The sequence below is a fragment of the Pelodiscus sinensis genome, chromosome 17 (assembly GCF_049634645.1).
Source record: "Pelodiscus sinensis isolate JC-2024 chromosome 17, ASM4963464v1, whole genome shotgun sequence".
NCBI classification, from domain to species: Eukaryota; Metazoa; Chordata; order Testudines; family Trionychidae; genus Pelodiscus; species Pelodiscus sinensis.
In genome coordinates, this window is record NC_134727.1 from 1,850,096 (window position 1) to 1,875,501 (window position 25,406).

The window sequence follows — 25,406 nt, forward strand, 5'->3', positions numbered from 1 at the left end:
GACTGGGGGGGGGACCAGCGTGCAAGTCCCACTCCCCTCCCTGAGCCCCTTGGGGGCGGGGCAGCCCAGGCACCATGTGTGGGGGCTGCGGCCCCTCTAAGTGTCCTACCGCCGCGGGACACGGTCCTGCCTCCCCTCTAGCCGGGCGCGTTTCGCTTTGTCCCCCGCGCTGGGAGGCTGCTGCCGCTCGGCTCCTGGCTGCAACCCGAGCAGCTGGGTTAGAATCAGCGCCCGCCCGGCGATCAAGGGCTGCAGCGGCCAACGCCGAACCCCAAGGGAGCGGCCATGGGGCTTGCTCGCTTCCCCTGGCTTCTCCCCTCCCCAGCCAGGCACGGGCGCCCTGGGCTGCTTTGTGTCCAAGCTCTGCGCCCCCTCTCCCCCGCTAACACGGATTGAAAAGCTGGTTCCGTCTTCTCCTGGCCCCCGCCCTGCCGGCTAGTCTGTGCTCTGCCTGCAAGACTGCGGGGGGTTGGGGGGCGGTGTCAGGCCGATACAGAAGCAGGACCCAGAGCTTCTCCAGCACTTGTCCCCTCCTCCCCGCTGCTGGGATCTAGGCCATACTGTGCTAGTTTGTGGGAGCTAGCGCATGCTCGTGGCTGCCACGCAGCAGTCCAGGGGGCAGAGACCCAGCGAAAAGCTTCCAAAACATCCCTCCTCTGGGAAAGCAATTCCTGGCAGAAGGCTGAAAAAATCGCACAGCGAGGTTCTGGGCCCCGTTCTCTTGTGGGGGGAGAGTTCATATTTTTAAGCCTCTTTTCTAGGGGGTGCCTGCCCGTCTGGCACAGTACTGGGTCACTGTGGCCCAGATTCCAAGGGGGCATTTCCCTTCCTCCTGCCAAACACACTGGGCCCAGGGATTGTCTGGGGGCCAGTGAGGGGCACCCCTGGGGAGGCTGGAGTGTGGCTGGCCCCATGGAAGAGGTTCAAGAGCTCCACCGAACGTGGCTGTAGGCCCGCATGGCGCTGACTCTGGACCCATAGCGATGGCAAGGTTTGTCTTATGCGTCAGCCCCCAGCTGTTCCAAATGGGCAAGGCCCCAAGAGCCCCCACAGGAGGGAAAGGAAACCTCACAAGCTTCCCCCAGACAGCCCCGCCCACCTCCGCCCCCCCCATCGCCTCTGCAACCCGAAAGGCAAACGCAGAGACAGACACACGCACTGAGCGCAATTTTATTGCAGCCTGAAGGTTACTCCAGAGGGAGGGGCACAACCTGGGTGCACAGCCACTACCAGGCTGCTGGCACCAGGCCCCTCGGGAGAGGAGACATCCCCCCCCCCCACCTGTTCCTTCCTGAGAGCAGGGAGCAGAGCTTGCGACAGGATCCAGAGCTGCAGCGTTTCATAAAAACAAGAGCCAAAGTGTCCAGGAAGCAGAGGCCCAGAGCTGCCAGGCAAAGCCGGGGACTGGGCTGGCCCCTCAGTACTTCGGCCTCTTCACCTCCACCCTGAAACCAGAGACACCCGAGGGCGGCCGTCAGACTCCACGCAGCCTAGGCCCACCAGCCGCTGGGGCTGCCCTCAGCCTGGCTCCTGATGGAGCGAACACTCCTGCTGCGCACCAGCCGGAGGGCGCACCCCACCCCACCCCGCCCCACCTTGCAGGCATGGAGCCGCCTTCCCAGGCAGGGCAGCACGCAGAGACGCCACGGGCCTTGCTCAGCTCTCCAAGGCAACTACAAGCCAGAGGACGGGACCCTGCAGCGCAGGGAGGAAGCCGAGCACGGAGGGCCCTCTGGCTGCCATGACACCACGCTGCCACCAGGCCCAAGCCACCCTCAGGGTAGCCTGGGGCAGAGCCCAACCTAGCTGCTCTTTGGCGCTCCTGGGCTGGTGAAGAGCGGAGGGGCTTCAGGAGAGCCCGTCGTGCCACGGTCAAGGCCAGAGAAGGGCCGGGGGGGCATAAACTCTTCACTTCTGACCCCGCTAGCTCAGAGCCCCCGTGCCCAGGCCTGCTCCGCCTGACCGAGGGGGAGCCCTGCCCAACTGAAAGGTGGGGTCGACCCACAGCCCGGAGGACGTGCATCTCAGGGCAGCTTTCTCCCAGGGGCTGCACCGTCTGGGGAGCGGGGAGGAGCAGCGGGCGAGGGCTGGCCAGTGTAGCGGTAGCAACTGGAAGGGTCTTCTCCTGTACAGAGCCTGGCTGAGCCTCGGGGCACTGCAGCAAGACAGCTAGTCGCTCAGGGATGAAGATGGGGGGGGAGCGGTGTGTTGCAGAACCTCGGCCCCTCCTCCACCCAGCTCAGCTGGGCCCTGTGGAGGGGACAAAGCCGGCCAGAGCCCAGGGCGGGTGCTGCCCGACTCCCCGGTGACCCCGTCACATGAACGCGGAGGAGATTCCACTCACCCATCAGCCTCCAACTTCTTCCTTTTCTCAATGATCTGCAGAGAGAGCACAGGCCCCCTTAGGGCACAGGAGCAGCTCAGAGACCCCGGGGCAGGGAGCTTGAGGGTACTTTGGCCGGGAGAGGCAGGAGCACACATGGCTCAGGGATCCTTGTGCGCGACCCAGCCCATGTGCACGTTAGCCCTGGGGGGGGGGGGGGGGGAGCTGGAGGAATGAGGGCGGGGCCCCTGGACATCTGCCAACACCGGAGACAGCTGAACCGGGCACAGAACCTGCAGGAGCCTCTCTGGCACCGACTGTTCAAGTGCAGGACCGACCCCCCCCCCGCCCACTCACCGCACTGATCTTCTTCCACTGCCGGTCCAGCTCAGCCTTGTCGTTGGTCTCCTTGAACCGGCGGGTTTTCCGGCCCTCCGACATCTTGATTCCGTACTGGAAAGCCGCTCTGGGGCACAGAGAGGGGAGCTCAGCGCGGAGAACTGGCCAGGTGGCTGTAGACCAGCCAGGCTGCCTGCTACTGGACCGGGTTAGGGCTCATCTCCCCAGGCCAGGCACGACTCAGAGGGCGACTGCCGAAGGACTGTCCTGCCCCAGGACCAAGGCAGCAGCTGTGCCCCTATTAGGCACCCTGCTCTGCCCACCCGGGGGTTCCTCCCCCGCCCACCTTCCCGGGAAGGCCGACTTACTTGGGCAGAGCCTCCTTGTTGTTCATGTACTCGCTGTACTCCTCCTGCGTGTCGAAGTCCCAGCGGCCCAGGGGCCCCTTCTTGTTACCCTGCAGCAGGAGAGAGGGGTGGGTGCGCAGAACACGGGCCAGGGGAGACGCACAGGCTGGGGGATCTCACTCCAAACCCCGCAGGGGAGCAGGGAGCAGTCTCCTCTCCCCACAGCAGGGCCACAGGGCTCTGGGAGCTCCTGGAGGCCGCCTCTCGGGTCGCAGCTCCAATGGGAGAGGCTTCCAGGAACACGCCCAGAACTAGGAAGAGCTGCCCCGAGAGGCCAGTCCCTGGACCCAGTGGGGTCCCTCTCCCGGCTCCTGCTCTCAGGAGCAGCAGGTCTTGAGCTGGAGTCTCTGGTTCATCTTTGCTCACTGGCTGGCTCCTGCTCCCCCACCCCCTGGGGCGGGAAGGCTGGAGGCAGCAATAAGCAAAGGCCCGTGAGCAAAGCTAAGAGGAGTGACAGGCCAGGAGCCAACTAGAACCCCCTGCAGCCAGGGCTGGTCATTTTCATCTCCCCTTCCCCCAGCAAACAGATCAGGAGCAGAGAAACACAAAGTTACACTGTGGAGCCAGGAGGCCCCACCCTGCCCAGAGCCTGTCCCTGGAGCCGGCTCCTCAGGGGCTGGCAGTCAAAGCCCGGGAATACCTGGTCCATTTTGCTGTAGTCCACCTCTTCGTCGCTGTCCACAGCCATGTCGTCCATGCTGAAAGAAGAGGGGGTGAGCAGGGCAGACGCAGGCTGGCCCTCTGAACCGCGGTTCTCAGACTCTGGGCCGGCAGCGAAGGACTCTACGGACACGCGACTTGCCCGCTGGCCGGGCCGCACGGAGCATCGGCTCCCTCCCCAAGCCGAGCGCCCACCAGCCGGCAGGGCCTGGCAAGTGCCGCTCACAGCCCGAGCTCCGCCCAAGCCCCAGCGCATGGCGCCCCGGCCCCAGGAAGCCCTTACGTGGCAGGGTAGCACTCGGCGTAGCTGTTCGACATCCCAAAGAAGTCACCCAACTGCTTCTTGTCTTCCGGCTTCTTCAGCGTGCCGCGTGCTAAGGAAAAGGCAGCAGGAACGGCCCGCGCGGACAGAGCCAGCGTGGGCGGCAGGCAGGGCAAGGCCCACGCCCACTGGAGCCCCGCCATGCTGGGCCGTACCAGGCGAGGCGCAAGGCTCGGATCCGACAGACCACAAGGGACACACCGTGCGGGTGGCTTTCCCAGGCAGCCCTCCTCTCCCCGAGCGTGACCCCCCGGGAGGAGGGGGAGTCCCTTCCTGCCGCAGACGCCCAGCCACACCCAGCGAGACACACCCGGGGCCCCACCACCAGCCAGGCGACACGCGAGCGTGAAGGATATGACTCCGCTCCCTCCCAGCCAGCGGCTCCAGCGAACTTCTCGTTGATGGATTTAATTAGCTCCTTAGCCGAGCCCGGCCCTGTGGACACAGACGACTTGTTAGACTTCACCCTCCCCGGGGCAGCCAGGGGCACGGCCCTGTGCGCAGCGCACAGGCTGGCCGGAGACCTCGCCGAGAGCACCTGGAAGAGGCGCCGTTGGCGGCTAACGGAATCACGCGGGTGAGCCAGGGGCCACTGGGGAGACCCACCAAGGAGGAAATAACCCCGCCCCAAAGGTAAAGGTCAGTCCAGGCAGGGCCCACCGAGTCAGGCCTTCCTGCTGGGACCTGCGGACTAATGCCAGCAGGACGGGCCCCGTTCAAGCAGAGACCCAGCTGACCGGCCATGCCCGGTGGGAATGCATGTCAGGCACCGGCAGCCCTGGCCAGAGTCGCACCTGAGCCCCAGAGCAAAATGCTCTTGAGCCCGTTCCCAATCTTCCGGAGCCAGACGGGCCCCAGTTGCTGGAGGCTTCGGGGCCTATGGGCCTGGATTGGCAGGGCCAGGAGCTCGGCTCGCCACGCAGCCAGTAGGACCTGGAGGCCCCTCCTGTGGGCTGCAACTCAGTTCCCTCTGCCACGCGCCACACACAGCAACTCACCTTTGTCGATATCCAGGGGCTGCAAAGGGAAGAGGAGAACGTTACTGGGGCGGGCGAGGAAACAGCACACAGAGGCCTTGGGGCCCGGCCTGGCCCGGCCCAGCCCAGCTGCGCAAGGGTCGCAGGGCTGAGCCTTCAGCGCGCGCCAGGGAAGAAGCGCCTTTCGGCCCCGCCTGCCCAGGCAATTGCAGGAAGGTGGCGGTGCCCGGCCTTCCCACCAAGGGCTGATCAGCGAGACACTGGGCACACGGGAGCTGGGCTATTGGGCAGCAGCAACACCCCTCAGACAGGCACTCGGATCCACCTGCGCTCGCGGGGCGGGGCTGAGCCAGCCCATTCCTGCCCCAAACAGGCGACCTCCGCCCAGGGGCCGGGGCAATTCAAAACCTCACGTCCTCCAGAGCGCATCAGCCTGGATTTCCCACAGCGCATCCCTGCTCAGCCTCCATCGCAGAACAGCACGGGGAGATGGAGCAGGCTGCCAGGGCTCCTGGGAGGGGTACGCTCATTGCAGCATGAGCAGCCTGCAGAGGCAGGTGCCGCTGCCCACGACGGTCCTAGGCCGTACCCGCGTTGGAAGCGAGGCGCGGTACGGAGCCCCCGGGGCTGGGAGAGGCCTGGCCCATTTGGGCGAAGCAGAAGCCTGGTGGGACCTTCTGTAACTCACCTCGTCATCAACTTTGGGTTTCTCGAAGTAGCTGTGTCTCTTCTTCTCCTCCTCCCGTTCCCGCTCCCGCTCCCTCTCGCGATCCCGCTCCCGCTCCCTCTCGCGCTCCCGCTCCCGGTCTCGCTCCCTCTCGCGCTCCCGGTCTCGCTCCCGGTACCGCTCCCGGTCCTTCTCCCGAGGCACCTTCGCCGCGGTTGGCACGTAGTCACCAATGTCTTCAAAGATACTGCAGGTGAAATGTTAGCACTGGGGTCATGGTACAGGCCACAGACCGGCCCCTCGGAGCGGGAGGCTAACCGGGAGCAAGCAGCATGAATCCAGAGACGGCTACAGCACCTGCAAAGTCCCAGCCAGCTGCTCCCCTGTGCTCATCTACCACATTTCTCTCCGCACAAGAGCCTTGTGCTCGGCACGCCGGGAGCCGCACCCCCCTCCCGTGGCTGAGGGCGCCGCAGGCACACCAGGCATTTCACGGTTCGGCCAAACCCATCTCCCCCCCTCATCTGGGTCTCCTGAGCTCTCCCCAGCCGGAAGGGAACGGGGGAACTCTCCGTTCGGAAGCCCTGTATAAAGTAACGGGCCCAACAGAGCCCCCGGCCTCCCTCCGATTCCCCAAACCAACCCAGCCTCTCCCCACAGAAACACCAAGCAGCTCCCTGACCCCCACCTCCCTAGTGCGAGCGGCCAAGGGAGAGCCAGAGGCCAGCCCCGCACCCCCGAGGGGTCACTTACTTCATGTCGGCCTCGGGGGGCTTCTTCTCATCCAGCTTCCCTGCAGGCAGAAGGCAGCAGCCGTCAAGTCAGCCCGCCCGGGGCCTGCTCTCTCTGCACCCCTGCCCTGGCCAACCCGCCACCGAGCTCTGGAGAGCAGGGCTCCAGCCGGCCCCCGGCCCCGTGTACACCTCTTCGCAGGCAGAGCTGCCCCCTACAACTCCCCCCCCTCTCGCGTGGCCAGGGATGGGGACTCCCTTGAGCCCGAAAGGCCCCGTGCAACCCCCATTTAGAGCCTGCTCTCTCAGACTAACCAGTGATTCCCCGGCTCTCCGCAGGGGGCCCACCACGCCATCGGGAGCCACACCACGCCGCCCGCCTCATTCTGTCCCCTATGGCCTGATAGGAGCCATCGCTTCATTTCTAACAACCCTGCCCCATGGAGCCGCCCCCCAGCCCTGCTACGGCCCACGCAGCTCCCTTTGCTCCTCTGTAATTTCACAGAGATCAAGCCCCAGCCGGCAGCTGGCCACAGCCTGGCCAGTAACTTTTCTAGCTACGACGTTTCCGCCCCTCTGGGCTACCTTTGTCCTTCTTCTTGAGCTTCTTGTTGCGGGTGCCCTGCCTCAGGTAGGAGAGGATCTGAGTCAGCTTGCTGATGACGATGTCGTTTGTGGTCAGCGTGGTCTGTGCCTGGAGGAGAAAGCGCCGAGAGGACTGACTCTCCGGGAAGAGAGCCCCTAGGAAGCGCAGCCCATCCGTGCTGCCAGGCTCCCGAGCTAGAGCCAAGGCAGGCAGGGCCCACGAGCGGCTTAGTTACCTCCATGGTGGGGCAGTCAGCTTTGCTCCGGATCAGGGTGGTGGGGATATCCGTGTCTGCGTACTCGTCATCCAGATCCACCACGTAGGCCATCCGCCCCGGCAGGTACAGCTCGTTCCGCTCGTACGCCTTCGTCTTGAACAGGATGCGGTAGACGTTGCGACCTGGGGAAGCGTCACACACAGCAGCTCCAGAGGAGGAAACCAAACACCCCCTGACTGCTGCCCAGAGACTCCACCTGCCTCCTGAGAACCCAACCGATCTGCCAGCCCCTCGCCAATCCACTGAGTCCTACACAACCGGCCCAAGGGCAAGCCCCCAGCTGACCTGCTAAGTGTCCTCCAGAGCATGATTCCCCCCAGCCCTCCCTATTCTCTGCACACCAGCGTCTCACGCCCCAGGACAGCGGCTTTGTACGTACCCAGACGAGTCTTGAATTCGATTTTATTTTCAGGATCTTCATCTTTTCTGAAAGGAGAGAGGAAAGAGTCAGAAGAAGGGCCATTTCCATTCCTGCTCCAGGGCCTACAGAGGCAGCTACGTTGCACTCAGAGGAGGGCTCGGCCTTCTTACTCACTTGGTTTCCTTCTGGGGCTTCTCCATCAGCTCTTCCTCCTCCTTCTCTTTGCTGGCAATCTCAGCACGCACCTGCTCAGAACAAGACAGACGGGAGGGGAAACGCTGTCAAGCCGCTTCTCCCGCTGCAGAAGAGCAGCATCCAGCCCTTCCCTGGGCTCCAGCACCTTCAATGGACCCACCGTGCTCCACCCCAGCCTCACACAGGGCAACCTGACCCAGGAACAAGCCAAATGGGTGCAAAGCAGCCCCTGGCCGTGCTGTTTCCCACTGCGTTCCACTGCTGGACGGGAGCGAGGGGTTGAGAGAAGAACTCCCGGTTTCAGCCACCGCATCATTATGCAGACCGACGTAATTTGTGACTTGGTTTCCCCACGTAAACGGGGGCCAGTATTTGTTTGCTGCACTGGGGATGGAGGTCAGTGGCCCAGCCTGCTGACGAGGACGCTGCTGCAGAGAAGCAAAGCCCTACTGACGTCGTGCCTGCACTCACCTTCTGCAGCAGCGCAAAATCCAGACCTTTCACCAAGTGAGTGTGCTCCATGTCACCACCCAAGAACTTGGACTCCTGGATCAGCTGCCGCCTCTTCTCAGCTGCCGACTTATCCCTGTGCAACGAGGAGGGAGCATGTTACTCAAGCTCCTCTCTGGGCCGGAGCTCCCTGGCCACTGCCCGGACACACGCTCACTTACGCTTCTGCAGTGGGGCCCACTGCCCTGTAGTTGGCCGTCGTGCTAATCAGCTCTGTTTCCTCATAGTCTTTGTTGACTCCGTCTCGTCGCTCCTTGGCTCGATCCCTGTATTTCTCAGCCAGCTCCCTCTCGCGCTCAATCTCCTGCTGACGCAGCTTTGCATAGTAGCTGGGGGCAGACACAGGGTTGTGCTTATAAAATACTGGCCAGGCAACACCAACAGCTGCAAACAGCTGATGTGTGATGTTCTAGCTCTGGGAGGGAGGGGACAGAGGGCGAATCAGCAGATTCATGGTGCTCCAAAAGCGCTGGGAGGGAGGAGGAGGAGGAAGTGTGGGGCTCCAGTGCCCCAGTGCTCGAGAAGTGTGTGGGGTCTGCGGGCTGCAGGTGGAGCTCCAGTTGGCCGCAGGTGCCCACCACTGGCGTAAATGCACCATGAGTTCAATACTTGAAGGGAAATACCGAATGGGGTAAGCGCTCCCACATTGTCCTAACACCCCCACAAAAAGCAGCCACGTCACTCCTCCTAAGGGCAAGCTAAGTTATCTGTGGTAGCATCCTACTGCTCCCCTAGTGCAGCCACTGGGGTGGCTGTGAAAACGACAACGCCCCTAATAGAATGCTTCTAACATCACGGGCGTCCTTTCCTGTCAGCCCAGAGCCCACGGATATTCCAGGCCACTTATGGTCCCTTTCCTCATTCTAAAGAAAGCGGCGGCTGACAGGCAGGTGAAGGAGGCTTCTGATACAACACAGCACGTTCCCCAGTCACCTTTTCTTCTTCCTCCTGCGAGCTGCTGGATCTTCATCTTCGTTGTACTCCCGGGGCATCCTGACGAAAACAGAAAAACCACAGTCACCACGAACGGCCAACACCCACAAAACAGGAGCAAGAGGCACTAGAGGCGGCAATCACAGGATCTGGGCCTCAGAGGTCAATCGCTTAGTGTCCAAAGCTACATCTACACCTAACTCAGTTGTACCAACAGTGAGGGGGAAAGTGGAAGGACTCAACATGAGAGTCCTCGGGGTTCCCATGCAGGTTTCAGTAAGTCTATTACTTCCAAGCTCTCATTCGCGGTGTTCCTGATTTTATGGTTTCCCCACCCGCAATGTACATACAACATAGAAAGCAAGTAGGTCGGTACCGGAGAGCGAGGAAGAGAGTCGGACGTACACTAGCTGATTGAGAATGAGGAGCTCATGTTCAGTCCAAGAGCAGTGAAAGATTCATGAAATCTACTTACTCATGATGGCGAGATTTGGAGGGCGGCGCAGATGTTGGCGTCGCCCGTGGGGTCATAAGAAGCTTTCGGAAATCTTCATTTGTCAGCTTGGACCTAGCAGGAGGAAGAATCGTGTTTCACTGTAACAATAACGAGACCATCACACACTCCTGCAGAGAGCACATTTGTCTGGTTTTCCCCACAGGTGCCTGGCCAGATTGCGACATTACAGCCTGCACTGGATTGCCCGTATTCACTGGAGTTTCACAGCATTCAAACTGGAAATCAGACGCACATTTTCAAACAGGGAGGCTGACTTACCAAGGGATGCGGTATGTTCTCCATCACTTGGGGTCTTTAAATCAAGGCCAGAGCACTCTCTAAAGTGATGCCTTGTTTAGGTACAAGTGACTGGGCTTAGGCACACTGGCGAAATCGATTATCTGCGTCATGCAGCCTGTCAAACTAGATGAGCATGAACTGTTTCTGGGGTGCTAAGAGACGGACTGCACCACAGAAACAGTATCCAAATCTTTCCTTCCCACAGCACACTCTACAGAGAGAAAGAGCTTTTATACTCACTGATGGAAGGAGTGGGAATCGTCCACCTCATGGCCATCTGGGGCCAGAGGGTTGGAGAACGGCTCACCTTAGAGAAGGGAAAAAAGAGAGCAGTTGATGCCTACCAATCTGAATGTTATGCTGCCAAGCCCACACCTATCCCATTCCTTGCCTCTTACTGGTACCAAACCACACAAGAATCAAAATCAGATTTCAGCGAGGAGTCCACAGAAAACTAGAGTTCCCCTCTCCCCCAAGTGCAATCAGTTCATCCCTTCAGAGAGCGCACCACCAGACCAACCGGCATTCTCAGCTTGGTCCGCGCTCTGATCCTCACAGGCTATATCAGCTCAGGAGAAGTCAATGCTACTGCTCGGGAATCGCACCCAGTCCCTTGGAGGCAGGCCAGCACTTGGGGAAGGGAATGCTCCGTGTGATTTTAGCGCCAGAAGCAGCCATAAGAACAGCCATACTGGGTCAGACCAAAGGTCCATCTAGCCCAGTAGCCTGTCTGCCAACAGTGGCCAGCACCAGGTGCCCCAGGGAGGATGGACCGAAGACAATGATCAAGCGATTTGTCTCCTGCCATCCCTCTCCAGCCTCTGACAAACAGAGGCCAGAGACACCACTCCTACCCCCTGGCTAATAGCCTTTTATGGACCTAACCCCCATGAAATTATCTAGCTTCTCTTTAAACTCTGTGCTAGTCCTAGCCTTCACAGCCTCCTCTGGCGAGGAGTTCCACAGGTTGACTACGCGCTGTGTGAAGACACTTTTATTCGTTTTAAACCTGCTCCCCATTAACTTCATTTGGTGTCCTCTAGCTCTTCCGTCATGGGACCTAATGAAGAACTTTTCTTTATCCGCCCCCCTCGTGATTTACAGACCCCGACCCCCCAGCCTCTGTCTAAGCGGAGAAGTCGCGGTGGCTGGAAGCGCCCCGCACAGGGGCCCGTCCAGAGCCGGTCCCAGCGGCGGGAGGGTGGGGGCAGCTCGGACGCACCGCCCGGGCTCCCCGAGCGACCCCAGCGGGGCAGGCCGGGAACCGATCGGCCGCGCGAGGACCCCGGGGGGGGGGCGGGCGCTACGCCCCCCCCGGGACAGGACCCGGGCCCCCCCAGAGGGGGCCGGGCGGGGCGAGGGGCCGTGTCAGTCCTGCCGGGCGGGGCCCGATCCCGCGGCGGCTCGTGACGTGCCCGAGCCCCGCCCCCCGGCCCGACACTCACTGTCTCGCTCCGGCATCTTGCCCGCACAGCCAACGCCACAGCCGAGCACGGACCCTACTTCCCACAATGCCCCGCGCGCCAGCGGCCCAGCATGCCCCGCGCAGGCAGCGGAACGGAGCTGAGGCCCCGCCCCCACCTGGCCGCACTGCCGCCCGCGGATTGGCCGGCGCGGTTCGGAGCGGGCTGTGATTGGCTGCAGCCCGTGCCCGGCTCCGGGCTACGCGATTGGCGGGGAGAGGGGGCGGCGCGCTGGGAAGATGGCGGCGGCCGCGGCGGTGCGGGGCCTCGGGGGCGGCCTGGGCAGGAACCTCAGGGAGCTGCGGGTCCACCTGTGTCCGCGCGCGCCGGGCAGCCAGGGCGCCAGGTGCGGGCGGGGCCGCCTCCCCGGGGCGCGCGGGCACAACCCCGGGCCGGGGGGGGGGGCGAGACCCGGGCCGGGGGGGAAGTGGGGGGGGCGGGATCCGGGGCGGGGGGGATGCGGGGGGGGCGCGAGACCCGGGCCGGGGGGGATGCGGGGGGGCGGGACTCGGGCCGGCAGGGATGTGGGGGGGAAGGCGGGATCTGGGCCGGCGGGGGTGGGACCCGGGGGGGGCCCGGAGTAAGGCAGATCGGGCAGCAGGAGCGATTCGCGGCTGTCCTTGGAAGTGCCAAGGGGCCGGGGCCTGACGCTGCTGTTGCAGGGACTTCATTGACCAGCACTACGTGACTCTGAAGAAGGCAAACCCAGACTTCCCCATCCTGATCCGGGAGTGCTCGGATGTGCAACCCAAGCTCTGGGCGCGATACGGTGAGTGGGGAGCGAGCCCTGCCCTCGCCGGTGGCATTAGCTCTGAGGTTGCCTAGAATGCTGTGGCCTGTATCAACTAGAAATTCAGCGACGTTTCAGAGGGGGGGGCTGAGTGAGTCTGTACCTGGAAAAACTTAAATGACAAACAGTCCTGCAGCACCTTCAAGACTAACAAAACATGCAGATGGGATCATGAGCTTTTGTGGCCACAACCCACTTCTTCAGGTGATGTCACTTCTTCAGATGACACTAAAGAAGTGGGTTGTGCCCACAAAATCTCCTGATCCCATCTGCATGTTTTGTTAGTCTTGAAGGTGCTGCAGTACTGTTCGTTGTTTACGTTTTTCCAGCAATAAGCTGGTCACAGTCCAGGAAAGCAGTGCAAATGGCATTGTGGGGGAGTTTCCATAGTGGAGAGATGAGGTTAGGGCCTGCTTGCCTTGGGAAAGGTGAAAGCAAAGAGACACTGTAAAAATAAAGGCAAACCTTGACTAATGGAAGTGGGTTAGGGTTTAACTCGTTAGGAAGTGCAGAAATCAGGGTACTTGCAGTAGTAGTGACTCTGCCTTTCAGAAGTGCTCAAACCAGAGGAGGGCACGGGCTGCATCTGGCCCTGAAGCTCCCACTGAGAAGTGGGCTATGGGGCTGGTCCTGCTCCTTGAATGCTGTGGCTCTACGTGGCTCCTGGAAGCAGCAGCATGTCCCCTTTCTGGCTGGTTCTACAGCCAGCCAGCACCACCCACTGCCCCTCTCAGCAACACCCTTGCAGCTCCCATTGTCTGTACGCTGCTGCCCAGGACTGATGCCCTGTGGCGTCAGGGCCGGGCCCCAGCAAGCCTAAGCCAGTGCTGGTGACTCCATTGAAAAGGGATGATGACCCACCGTTTGCACTAGGGAACAACTCTGGCCCTGCCTCTCCTGGGGAAGGAACAAGGTGGCCGCCTCATGTCATTCTCTTTCCCCCAGAGTTCGGCAGAGAGAGCTGCGTGTCACTGGACAATCTCAATGTGGACCAAGTGGCCAAGGCCCTGGAAACCCTTGTTCACAGCAAAGCATGAAGGCCAAGAGAACTGACCCCACACGTGCGGGGCCCTCGCCTGAATGGGGTGGCTGGAGCAGCTGTACACCTGTAATTGTAACTTATTAATCGCCTATAAAAACGTGTCTGCAAACTGCTGGAGAGTCTGTTCTGAGCAAGGTGCTAACCTGGGAGGTGGCTCCTCAGACTCCAGCACAGTGTTGGGGTCACTGAGGAGGGAGCAAAGCCCCTGAGGTTCCACCCACGTCTTGTCCAGGACTTAGCCACTTTCCTCCTCCTCGGCTGAGCCCCACCTCTGCTCCCCGCCTGAGCAGGCTCAGCAGCAGCACAGCTTGTGTGCGGGGCAAGGGGGGTACATGTACCGAGAAGGACGGGCTACCCGCTGGTGGTGCATGGGCTTGAGTTAGGCTGCCATCCTCCAGGGAACCGCCCGTAGGCAGCTGGGGGGAGCTTGGCCGGTGCAGTTGACTCCTCGCTGTGACGGCAGAGGGCGCAGTGTAAATGTTTATTCAATTCCAAAGTAGCTCTCGCTGTACAAAGTCCATGGGCTAGAGCCAGTGGCACTGGGAAGGGACGCGGGGGCTGCAGTGTCTCTAGGAGGGCAGTGCAGCAGCCGAGGCACCGATGGGGGAGACCGGAGTGGCTGCAGCTGGCTGGAGGTATCTCTCCTCCAGAGCCCTCACCCGCTCCTGGAGTGGGGGGTTGTCCCGGTGCTGTGCTAGGGCCTGCAGGCCTGCTTGGCTGAGGAAGTCGGCAGCAGCCTGTTGCAGGAGAGAGCGAGCAGATTACAGCTAGGCCCGGCCTAATGCAGGCGGCTGAGCAGCCCCGGAGGGAGGACGGGGTCGAGGTCTCGGTCACAGAACCCATCACGCCTGGCTCCGGGAGGAGGGGCTGAAGGATTAACATGGAAGGCACCTCCCGCCGGAGGCACGCTGGCCGGCTGGCGCAGCCGTTTGTCTAGCCCCGTCTTAGAGCCAGGGAGCTGGAGGTGAGGTTGGTACACGGTACAGTTCCCATGGGTTGCGCTCCCCCTGCTCTTTGGATACAGAGGCCTGGAGGGACCAGGGCTACCTTGCCACCTTTCCACAGCACAGCCGCTGTTCCCGGCTCAGGGTGGGGGAAGCCTTTCGGGCACCAGCGTGGTTCCCCGGCCAGGCACACCGCAGGGCAGCGAGAGGCCTGGCCGAGCCCTACCTCTGGCAGATGCAGGAAGAGCAGATGCAGCAGCTCGAGGCTCTGGCCCACGACCTGGGCATCGGAGAGAGCGAGGGTGCTGAGCAGCGAGGGCAGCACGGCCTTCTGGTGCAGCTGGCGGCAGTAGGCAGGGCCCTTCTCGGCGACGTTGCACAGCACGGTCAGAGCCTAGAGGGGGTTGGCGTGAGGATCCCCAGCTGCAGGGCTCAGGGGCTGAGCCCCGGGGAACTGACCGAACTGAAGTTGGCCACAAGCTTTATATTGAGAGAAAGCAGGCGTCTGGCGCTGGACTGTAGGCCCCGTGCCCAGGACGGTGCAGGCTGGGAGCTCTCGCCGGGGCATGGGGAAGTGGCCCTGCAGTGCAGCAAAGCTTCGAAGGCAGAGGCTGGCCAGCTACAAGCCCCTCGCCTGCCACTGTCTGCGCAGCTCCGGGCAGGGCGACACCGAGTCTGCTCCCTGTACTTAGCATGTGTGTGCCCGGTGCCATTGCGGGCTGCACCACGGCCGCTGCGTTCGCTCCCTGCCGGCCTGGGGGGAGCCGCAGCCAAAGCAGGCTCCTGCTGGCACAACACACGAGCAGGGCGAGAGCTCGCCCCTAACCCTAACCCTAGCCCACCTCCTACCCTGCCAGCTCCTCCCACGATGCCACCCCAGGCACAGGGACGGGCGAGAGCATTTCAATGGACTAGCCCTCCGTGCGCAGGTGTGAACACAGAAGCCAGTACGGAACGGGGGAGGGGACTGGCTATAAAGAACCCAGTCGGGCAGAGGTCAAGTAACAGGGGTGAGGCACTGGGTACTCCCCTCCCCATGGGCTGATAAAACCTCTGATTTACCCCTGGACCTCGCCTGTACAGGAGCCTGGCTGCTCTAGGGGATGCAGCATCCCCTGGCGCGAGAGATTCCTTACCAGCAGGGTCACCGTGCCGGAGCAGGGCAAGAGCTGCAGGAGGGCGGGGAGCAGGTCCAGCGTGAGCAGGGCAGAGCAGAAGATGGGCTCATCAGCTGGGAAGATCAGGAGATAAAGCTATTAAGGAAACCCAGAGGGATTACTGAGAGCCCCCTTCCGGGAAGGCCCCTGGGCACATGCACTGAGGTAGAGAACCACAGCGGCTGCTGCTAGATGTAAGGAGACTCTACATAGGATCAGCCATCCTAGGTCAGACCGATGGGCTATCTAGCCCAGCATCCTGCCGGCCGCCAGCAACCAATGCCAGGTACTTCCGAAGAATGACCAAAACAGGGCAAGCATTGAGTGATCCACCCCGTCACCCAGGCCCTGCTTCTGGCAGTCAGAGATGAAGGCACGCCCTGGCATGGGGCTGTAGCCACTGACAGACTGATCCTCCAGAGACTCAGCTAATTCCCTTTTGAACCCAGTTATACTCTGGCCTTTGCAACATCACCTGGCAGGGAGTTCCACAGATTGGCTGTTGCGTGCCCAAGTACTTCCTCGTGGTGGTTTTAAGCCTGCTGCCAATAAATTACAGGGGTGACTCCCAATTCTTGTTGTACATGAAGGCACAAAACACTCCCCCCATAGCAGTCATAGAGCTCGGTCATATTCCCCTTCCCCTTTCTAAGACACCGAGTCCAGGCTTTCTAATCTCCTCCGGTGGAAGCTGTTCCATGCCCTACTTGCTCCTGTTGCCCTAGGGGAATTCCCGTCCGGCTGTGTCCAGCCTGGGGGGGGTCACCTGTGAGGTTGTTGAGAAGCCAGAGGCACTCCTGCACGAGGAAGGGGTGCTGCTGGAGGAAGCGCTGCATGAAGAGAAACACAGCCACCAGGAGGCGCTCATCCTGCATCTGCACTTTGCAGCTTTCAGGCTCATCCTCCGCAAGCAGGTTGCTGAGACACCGGAGCACAGGACAGAGGAGCTGAAAGAGCAAGAACAGCAGCGTGGGGCACCTCCCTCCTGCACAGCGACGCCTCAGGCAGCTGGGGCCTGGCCCTGCTGACCAGCACGTCCCTGCTTACCAACTCCAGGCCCTCGGTCGCTCCCTCCACCACCGCAGAAGCCAGGTCCAGCAGAAGCAGCACAAGTGTGGACACGATCCCCTGGGAGATTAACAGCCCGTTGTTCACGTGGCTACGGGAAGGGGGAGGAACGGTGAATTCATGCAGCGAACCCCAAGCCGGCCTGCTCCTGGCCACGGACTAGCTGGTTTGGCTGGACTCCAACCAAGAGGGAGGGTGACAAAACTGACAGCGGCACAGTGGGCGGGGAACGCAGCAGGTAACTCTGGGCCATCTCAGTCCAAAAGGGGAACACTCCAGCAAGTGCAGAGCAGGTGGAAACAGGGTTCCAGGTGTGTGGGGTGGTAGGGTTGCGAACGTTTAACGGGTTGACCTATAAGCCTTGTCTGCTGCAGACAGGTGCCTGTGGGGGGGGGCAGCTCCAGTTCTCTCTCCCTCCCCCCCCCCCTTTAACTGGTTAGACAACTCATTTACATCCCTCGTCTGGGAGTGTCCAGGCCTCCCCCCACCTGGCACAAGCTGTCATGTGACCGCAACCCAAGATCACGGGTTGCAAGGAGGCCTGGGGAAAAGCTTCATCGCAAACCAACCCAGGCAGCAGATTCCCAAAGCACGGGGTCCGGGCGGCCGTGCACCCAGTCAGGGAGGGCAGACGAGGAGGAGCAAAAGCTCAAAGGGGAGGGCAGCTTCCTAGAGCTGCGGGACAAAGGGAGAAGAACAGCCGGCCGTTCAGTGTCAGGAACACGAGCCTGAGGGTGCCCCAGACGGCCAGGCCAGCAGGGACTCCCAGACTGTCTAGTCCAGCCCTGGAGTACCACAGGCCGCACCCAGCACCTGCACGCTGAGCCCAGCAGCCAGATTAGCCCCAGGGAACTCAAATCTCGTGCCACAGGCAGAGACGAGGCGGGACAAGGGCGCACCGATGCCCGAGACCCCTGCACTGGCAGGGAACTGACTAAGTGAGGATTCCCTGTGTGTGATCCCCACGCCACAGGCAAACCACCCTGCCAGTCTCTTCTCAGCACACCCCCTAACTGAGGCTGGTACTGGGGTACGCGAGGGACAGCCCCCGACACTTGGCTCTCCCTCGGGGATCTCCCCCAGGGACTGGGAGCAGGAAGAGGAATACACTGACTGAGGCTAAGGCAGGTGGCTACGGCTGCGAAGGAGCAGCCCTTTGTGTCCCTACGCTCTGGGGACCGGGGTCTTGCTTCCTTCCCTGGCTCTGGGGAGCCGCAGGGAGCCAAGCGCTACATGCATTTACCTGCACACGACGTAATGGAGACACCACGCAAACTCCACGGCGACGCCCATTCCCAGCTCCAGGTTGGAGCTAACCAGGCGCAGCATGTGCAGGGGGAGAGCCGAGTCCAGAACCAGGCTGGGGCCAGACAGAGAAACATGGATTTCAAAGTGGGATTAAACAGGAGCGCACACAACACTGCCCCGTGCAGGGCGGAAGCCCAGGCTGGCTGGGGATGGTTACTGCATGGCCCCAGGAGGGAGACACGCCGCCCAGACAACATGCCCGGAAGGCAGGGCTCTGAGCACGGGGAGGGGAGAGGGGGACCTGTTGGGAGATGTTGCAGAGGAGGCCAGGGCACTAGTAACATGATGGGAGGCGGGGATCTGAGGCTGGGGTCAGGCATGCCCACCGCTGGACATATCGCCTCCTTCGTGGAGAGGCCGGGGTGTCACAGTGCCCCTCGCCCCAGGGTGGTCAAGCCAGCTCCCTTTAGAGGTGCCAAGACCAACAGGAAGCCGCGTGCAGAGTGTTCCTCTTGGCCCGCTCAGCTTCCTGCGCTCCGGACAGCTCCTGAAACCTGAGTAGCTGCAGGGTCAGGGACAAGTGTCCTGAGTGCATAAACCCTCCGCCCCGCGCCCGGGCGCTGTCCGACACACCAACGTTACGGAGATACCTATGCCGGGGGCAGCACCACCGCCCCGGCCTGCCAATGCCCCGCGCCCGGGCGCTGTCCGACACACCAACGTCACGGAGATATCTATGCCGGGGGCAGCGCCACCGCCCCGGCCTGCCAATGCCCCGCGCCCGGGCGCTGTCCGACACACCAACGTCACGGAGATACCTATGCCGGGGGCAGCGCCACCGCCCCGGCCTGCCAATGCCCCGCGCCCGGCCCAGCGCACTGCGGGGGGTGCTTACGGTATGATCTTGGCAGGGGCTTCCGTGGCCTGCAGGAGCTGCGACAGGAGGTAGCCCAGGCCTTCCAGCACGGCCACGTGAGGGGACTGAAATCAGAGAGCGTGGCGCTGAGCCGGTAGAGCAATCCCAGTCGGGATCGGTGGGGCAGAGGCAGGCACAGGCCACGCGATACAACTCAGTGCAAAGCAGAGAGGCTGAGCCTGGCCTCACTGCAGCTCCTGAGCGAGCGAGCTAATGTGAAATGTGTGCATGTGATGGCCAAGCATTTCCCTGAGTCTCAGGACCCCCAGGCTATGTCTGTACTCGCGGCTTCCTGCACGATAAATATGCAAATGAGGCTAAGCATGGAATATCGCCACGCCTCATTTGCATACCTAATGAGCCGCCATTTTTGCAGAAGAGGCTCTTGCGCCAGAAGGAGCTGTCTACATGGCCCCTTCTTGCACAAGAAAACCCCTCCTGCGCAACGCCGTTATTCCTGAAAATAATCAGCGTAGCGGCATTGCGCAAGAGGGGCTTTCTTGCACCAGAAGGGGCCGTGTAGACAGCTCCTTCTCGCACAAGAGCCTCTTCTGCAAAAATGGCAGCTCATCAGGTATGCAAATGAGACTTGGCGATATTCCACGCTTAGCCTCATTTGCATATTTCTCACGCAAGAAGCCATGAGTGTAGACAGAGCCCCAGAGAGCCCGCAAACAGACAGGCCCGGGATTTCTTGTGCTCAAGAGACATCTAGCCAGGGAAGAGCAAAAGAGCCACATCAGCCAGTGTCAAAAGGGAATTCCAATTGCAGCCACGTGGCGTATGCCCACCTGCTCCTGGGCTGGCCTCCCTGCGGAGGGCTCCTAAACGTGCCTGCGGCGGGCAGGACGTGGCGCTGGGCCACTCACAAGGAGACGGCGGCAGGGAAACGCCCCCTCTTCTTGGCACAGCCCGTGGGAAGAGCCGAGGCCAGGCCAGCGACACTCACCTGGAGACAGGAGGCCAGGGCTGGAATGATGCCTTGAGGTAAAAGCTGCTTCCTCACCGTCTCGCTCTCTACTGCCAAGTTCCCCAGCGTGTACACACACAGCTCCTGGAACACACACGGGTGAGCAGTTCCCTCCTGACACGCCAGCACTGCCCCACCAACCCACCCACGCCCCCTACTGGCCTCGGGGATACTGCCACAAGAGCCACAACCCCCCTTGAATAGTGATAGAAACCCCCCTTGAGTTGCGCTAACGGTGGGGGAGCTGTGTCCCCCGGACTAGCGGAGCCAGACTCTCATGCTAACTGGAAACTCCAGTGAGACGCTTCACCTAGCACAGCTTCCCTGCACAGGCAGGAGGGTCCCACCTAGACAGACAAGGCACCCAAACTTAGTCCATCGGAGAGCCACGCCAGCAACCACAGGCGCCCAAAGGACACGCTTGCTGGAGCAAAGTGTAGCCAGTCTCTGCAATACAGCTGCTTTTGCGGAAAAACTTGCCAATCTAGACACAGCCTGAGTGTCTCTTTGTTTTGGTGTCATGAGCCAGGGAAAAGAAGCCCCAAGCTCCCTTCTTTGCAACATTCATTCTTTTATAGATGTTCCCTCTTGTCTCCTGACGGTAACAATCCCAGTCTTTCCAATCCCTGTTCAAAGGCGGGTTTTTCCAGCCCAGAATCATTCTCATCCCCCTTCTCTGAGCCCCTTCTAATTCTACAACAAACTTTTTGAAACGGGGTGGCCAGTTCTGTACCCAGGCACCACATAGGGATGTGCCATCCAGTTATATAAAGACATCCGATTATTTTCTGGATTATTTTCTAGCCCACTCGCTCTGCATTGTAAGGCCCTGCTTGCTTTTTGCACTGCAGCCACACACTGACCAGCTGTCTTCATTGTACTGTCTACCCCTTTCCTGAGCTGACAGTTCAGTTAGACCCTGTGAGATGTGTGAGGAGGATACGCTTTGCCCTCCAACGTGCCTTACTTCAGCTTTAGCTGCACTGCTCATGTGTTGCCAAGCCCCTAACTTAGTTAAGTCCCTCACGGTTTTATCTGGACTTGCCTAACCTCAATAGCTTAGTGTCACTTGCAAAGTTAGCAACTTTACTATTCACCCCCCTTTCCAGGGCATCAGCAACAACATTAAACCACCCCCGGCCTAACACGGAGCCACTCGGACGTCAGCCGTCGTCACGAGGAAAAGCCACCATTCAGTCCTACTCTGTGTTTCCTGTCAGCCCATTTTTGATCCATGACAATACTTTGCCTTTACCCCCCATTATTTAACTTTGCTAGCAGCCTCTTCCGAAGGGCTTTGTCAAAACCTTTTTAACGTCTAAATAGATTGTGTCAAGAGTTCTCCTTCGTCCGCGGTAGAGAGGCATCCCACGGGCCCACCACGCCCGGTTCTACTTTCAGCCAGGAGGCCGGGTCCTGGATGGAGCACTGCACAGGGGCACTAGGTGTAGTTCTGTCCTGAAGGGGAGGGCAGTAGCAGGGCTCTCTGGAGACCCCTAGGGGCTGCATGGGGCCAACAGCCCCCATTTTGGCCACTCAATCTCCGAAGTCCAACCCAGCAGATGCAAGAACAACGGAGAAACACGGGCCGCCTCTTACTGTGAATTCTACGCTGTGTCCTGAGAGATAGGTCAGGAGGTAGGAGGTCGCTGGCAAACACGCCTCAGCCACCGCAGGGTCATTGGAGTGGGAGAGTTCGTGCAGACAGCGAGCGGCCTCCATCCGCACATCGGCCAAGCTGCTGGTGAAGAGCCCGGTCAAGACCCGCATGCTGCCCTCCAGCCTGTAAGAGCAAACCAGGACTCTGCTTCTTCCTGCTGCCCCCAGCCCCTCCCCCAGACAGACACACACTCCTCCCGCCAGGGTGCCCAAGGGCCAGGAAGGCAGGCTGAGTCTCAGGGTACGTCTGCACTGCAGGGGAGCCTCAAAACGAGTGCGAGGCCGGCTCCCCAATGGAGACAGGCCATCTCCACTTAGAGCCCCGGGAGGGATAACGTAGAATGGCCCTGCTGAGGGGCTATTTCGAAATAGCGGAAATGAAGCCTCTACACAGCCGCTACTCCGAAATAACTGCTTTGAAATCGGCGTTACCCTTCACAGAATGAGGGCTAGGGAAGTTGGGACAAGCCGTCCGTTATTTTGCAATTATCTCGAAGTAACGGTATTGCTGTGTAGGCGCTCGCATAGTTATATCAGAACAACAGCCGTTATTCCGAAATAACTTTGCTGTGTAGACGCACCCTCAGGGAGCAGGCACTAAAACCTGCCCCGTTCATGGCCTGGCCTGGCCGCTCTGCAGACCACGTGGCTCGAAAGGGCCAGGTTCATTCCTGCTCTCACAGCTCTGCAGTTACGCAGGGCTCGGTTTGGCCCAGTTTGGATACTGACTTTGCCCCCTTCTTTTACAACAATTCTCCTTCTTTCCTTTCCTCTCTCTGAGCAGCCAGATTTGCTGCCTTCGGAAGTCACTTTGCCACTGCTCTGTGGCATGGCAGAGAGCCTAACAAAGCTGCCCCAGACCAGCCAGAAGGGAACTGAGATGCCAGACAGCTCTTCCTGTAAGAACACGTGCAGAACAAGTCTCAGGCCAACCACGCAGACCGGAAAGTACAGCCCACAGCGAAGAGCCTCCCCGGAATCCATGGCAATCTACTCCCCTGAAGGTGAGTAGAGTCACGTCCTGCAAGCTCTCAGCCTCCCGCTGAAATTCTAGAGCAGCTACTTGTCCAGCTTCCCTCTCTGCTCCCATGGGACCCTCCCAGCTCCTCCACAGCCCAGCAGAGCACAAGGCATTCGGACCAGGCTAGCTAGGGCACTGACCACACAACACAAGCTCTGTTCTCAGTGGGAAAAGGAGGATTCACCAAACAGAACGCGATGGAGACACTTTCTAATGCAGATACATGACCACACTTCCAGCCATAGTAAAATCGCCCGCGGCACAGAAACAGCCACAGCAACCCCTGCTCCAGACAATACATGGGCCCACTCATCTAAGTGAATGCCCACACCCATGTCCTTGTAGCGGCACTACCGGAGAGCTCACTGCTAGCTTGAGCCTTTAGGAGCACAGACTAGCCATGCCTTGGGCTGGGCATAGCATGGAAGCCCAGACTGGCTAACCTGACAAATTTCTGCTGCGTCTCTTTGTGCTGCAGTCCCTGTCGAAGGCGACTCAACAGTTTCTTCCTCTCATCTGTTCCCCTCTGGACGTCTCTCAGCAGCTGCAAAAGCTGGTGGAAAACAAACAGCAGGGCAGATGTCAAACCGATCTCCAGGGTACAAACCACAGCAAGATGGTTTATGGTCATTCAAGATCCCAGTGCACTTTTCCGAAGGGTTGTGGTACTGACCCTGGCCTCTAGGTGCTGCCAGTAGAGTTTTTAGAGCCACTTGTAAAACACTTTGGAATCCAACCAGCTCTACAAACTTCGTGTCATTATTATTAACAGAGCCTGGGGCAGTGGGAGACCCCCCCCCCCCCGTGAATATCTAGGGACAAACGGTTTAAGCCCTTCACCTCTTGGTCAGACAGAGGTTCTGCTGCTATTTCCTCTCCAGCCTGCCCATCTCCGTTCACCAGGCTGTCTTCCCGCAGAAGTCTCTTACTGACCAGCTGCTGCTGCCTCCGGGCCTTCCTCAGAGCTGCAAACAAACCAGCCTCCGGTTACTGACAACAACAGGGCTTTTCAGGTCAAGACGCAATTTCAGCCCATTGCTCTCTTTTGGGGTGAAAAGAACCTGCTGTGTCTCTTCTTGTGACTGTATATGCACGTCACAGGAAAACCATCTAGACACTAGGGCTATGTCTACACTGGCGGCTTATTGCACAAGAACTCTTGTGCAAGAATACGTCCACACTGCCATGTGCGAGCTGTGCTTTTGCACAAGAGCAATGTGGACGCTCTCTTGCGCAAGAACGCTCCAATGGCCATTTTAGCAATAAGAAATCCCTGCTGAGCGTCCACACCGTCCCCCTGTGCAAGAGCTCCAGCGCAAGAGGGCTTACACATGTTAGAAAAGAGCATCGCCCTTGCGCAAGGAGCCGTCTCTTACCACGCCGTACTGTACATTTCCTTGCGCAAGAGCGGGTGGGCAGTGTAGACGCTCTGCGGATTCTTGCGCAATAACCCGCCTGTGTAGACATAGCCAAACTGTGGTGATTTTACACAGACTGATGACAGATCGATGGATACTGTGCATGCAATGGAGTTTGGAGATGGAGATCTTACACTGGCCATAGATTTGGAAGCTGCAAGTCAAAGGCGGAAAAGGCCTGGGTGAGGAGTTGAAGCAGAGGTGAAGCTCAGGCAGTGGAAATACATGGCCGGGGATGTGGAGCTGGGGAAGGCCACTAGGCACAGGAGGGAAAAGCAAAGCTCAGGGATGACCCTGGAGGCAAATGGAAGCTCTGGACCAGACGGAAAACAGAGGACATGGAGGAATGGTTAAAGATGCAGCCGCAGCGTGTTCTGACTTTTAGACATCTGGGTGAGGGAGGCTGAGATGGAGCCGCTGGTTTCCCTGCTCAAGTCAAGAGCTCTCATTAAGGGTCTACTAGGAAATAAAGCCGAGTAACCTCGGGTCAACGCTGAGCTTGCAAGGACAGAAAAGGAAGGAGGCGAGGGCCAAGAGCGGAACATTTGGGGCTGTGAGAAGAGGCGGGCGCCTCGGCCCCGAGACAGGGAGCGGGAGCGGGGCGCTGGTGGAGCCCGGACATGCAGAGCAGGATGGAGCGGTCCAGCGGGTCAGGCCGCGGTCAGCGCAGAGACAGACCCGGACACGGGACAGGCAGGCTCCGTCCTGCAGACAAATCAAACCGAGCCGGGCCCGCCCCCTGGCCCGCCACGCGGCCCGTGCTAGCGCGGTGCCCGGGCCGGAGCCCAGCCGCGGCCGCTCGCGATTCCTCGGGAGGAGCGGGCGGAGCCAGCCGGAGCAGGGCGGCTCGGAGCCCAGCGGGCCCTGCCCCGGGGTGCGCCCCGGCCCGGAACCGACCTGCCTCCTGCTCCCGCCGCCGGGCCCGCAGCTGCTCCGGGCCGCCCGCGCCGCGGCCCCGCCGGCCCCACATGCCCATGGCGGAGGGGAACATGGCGGCCGGGGACCGCGCGCTTCCGGGGCCGGGCCCGAGCCGCCGCGGCGCCGCGTCTACGAGAGGCCCCGGTCCGAGCGGCGGGGGGAAGGAGCCGCGGGGGCTGGGCGTCCGGGGCCCAGGGGATTGAGGGGCTCCAGGGGTGTGTGTAAAGGGGTCCCTAGGGGATTGAGGGGTTCCTGGTTGTAGGTAAGGGGGCCCAGGAGATTGAGGGGCTCCAGGGGTGTGGGGTGTCCCAGGTTATTGAGGGGCTCCAGGGGTGTAGGTAAAGGGGTCCCTAGGGGATTGAGGGGTTCCTGGTTGTAGGTAAGGGAGCCCAGGGGATTTAGGCGCTCCAAGGGTGTGGGGGTGTCCCAGGGGATTGAGGGGCTCCAGGGGTGTGGGGTGTCCCAGGTTATTGAGGGGCTCCAGGGGTGTAGGTAAAGGGGTCCCTAGGGGATTGAGGGGTTCCTGGTTGTAGGTAAGGGAGCCCAGGGGATTTAGGCGCTCCAAGGGTGTGGGGGTGTCCCAGGGGATTGAGGGGCTCCAGGGGTGTGGGGTGTCCCAGGTTATTGAGGGGCTCCAGGGGTGTAGGTAAAGGGGTCCCTAGGGGATTGAGGGGTTCCTGGTTGTAGGTAAGGGAGCCCAGGGGATTT

General features: G+C 60.7%; 3 protein-coding genes across 5 annotated transcripts; 1 reads left to right on the top strand and 2 right to left on the bottom strand.

Moving 5' to 3' along the window:
* Positions 1–1,152: 1,152 nt before the first annotated feature.
* Positions 1,153–11,652, bottom strand: IK (IK cytokine). The gene is made up of 20 exons (XM_075900047.1): positions 11,530–11,652; positions 10,325–10,391; positions 9,764–9,856; positions 9,289–9,348; positions 8,517–8,684; positions 8,317–8,431; positions 7,825–7,895; positions 7,669–7,715; positions 7,248–7,411; positions 7,012–7,120; positions 6,449–6,488; positions 5,717–5,942; positions 5,050–5,068; positions 4,408–4,486; positions 4,013–4,093; positions 3,710–3,767; positions 3,031–3,119; positions 2,681–2,789; positions 2,345–2,379; positions 1,153–1,445 (listed from the first exon to the last, which is right to left on the bottom strand). The coding sequence occupies exons 1-20, from the start codon at positions 11,543–11,545 to the stop codon at positions 1,418–1,420; spliced, it is 1,674 nt and encodes a 557-aa protein (XP_075756162.1). The 5' UTR covers positions 11,546–11,652; the 3' UTR covers positions 1,153–1,417.
* A 108-nt stretch (positions 11,653–11,760) lies between these two features.
* Positions 11,761–13,491, top strand: NDUFA2 (NADH:ubiquinone oxidoreductase subunit A2). Its single transcript, XM_075900054.1, has 3 exons — positions 11,761–11,893; positions 12,210–12,316; positions 13,283–13,491. Exons 1-3 carry the CDS (start codon positions 11,787–11,789, stop codon positions 13,372–13,374), a joined length of 306 nt encoding a protein of 101 aa, XP_075756169.1. The 5' UTR covers positions 11,761–11,786; the 3' UTR covers positions 13,375–13,491.
* Positions 13,492–13,846: 355 nt separating this feature from the next.
* On the bottom strand, positions 13,847–24,833 carry TMCO6 (transmembrane and coiled-coil domains 6). 3 transcript variants are annotated; one of them, XM_075900049.1, is made up of 12 exons: positions 24,678–24,833; positions 23,203–23,327; positions 22,806–22,915; positions 21,282–21,420; positions 19,662–19,766; positions 18,692–18,777; positions 17,792–17,908; positions 16,528–16,639; positions 16,247–16,427; positions 15,460–15,554; positions 14,550–14,717; positions 13,847–14,116 (listed from the first exon to the last, which is right to left on the bottom strand). In XM_075900049.1, exons 1-12 carry the CDS (start codon positions 24,769–24,771, stop codon positions 13,949–13,951), a joined length of 1,500 nt encoding a protein of 499 aa, XP_075756164.1. In that variant the 5' UTR covers positions 24,772–24,833; the 3' UTR covers positions 13,847–13,948. The 3 variants fall into 3 exon arrangements, with proteins under 3 accessions (XP_075756164.1, XP_075756163.1, XP_025043861.2); XM_075900048.1 differs by having other exon boundaries at positions 21,282–21,465; XM_025188076.2 differs by lacking the exons at positions 18,692–18,777; positions 21,282–21,420; positions 22,806–22,915; positions 23,203–23,327; positions 24,678–24,833.
* Positions 24,834–25,406: the final 573 nt, after the last annotated feature.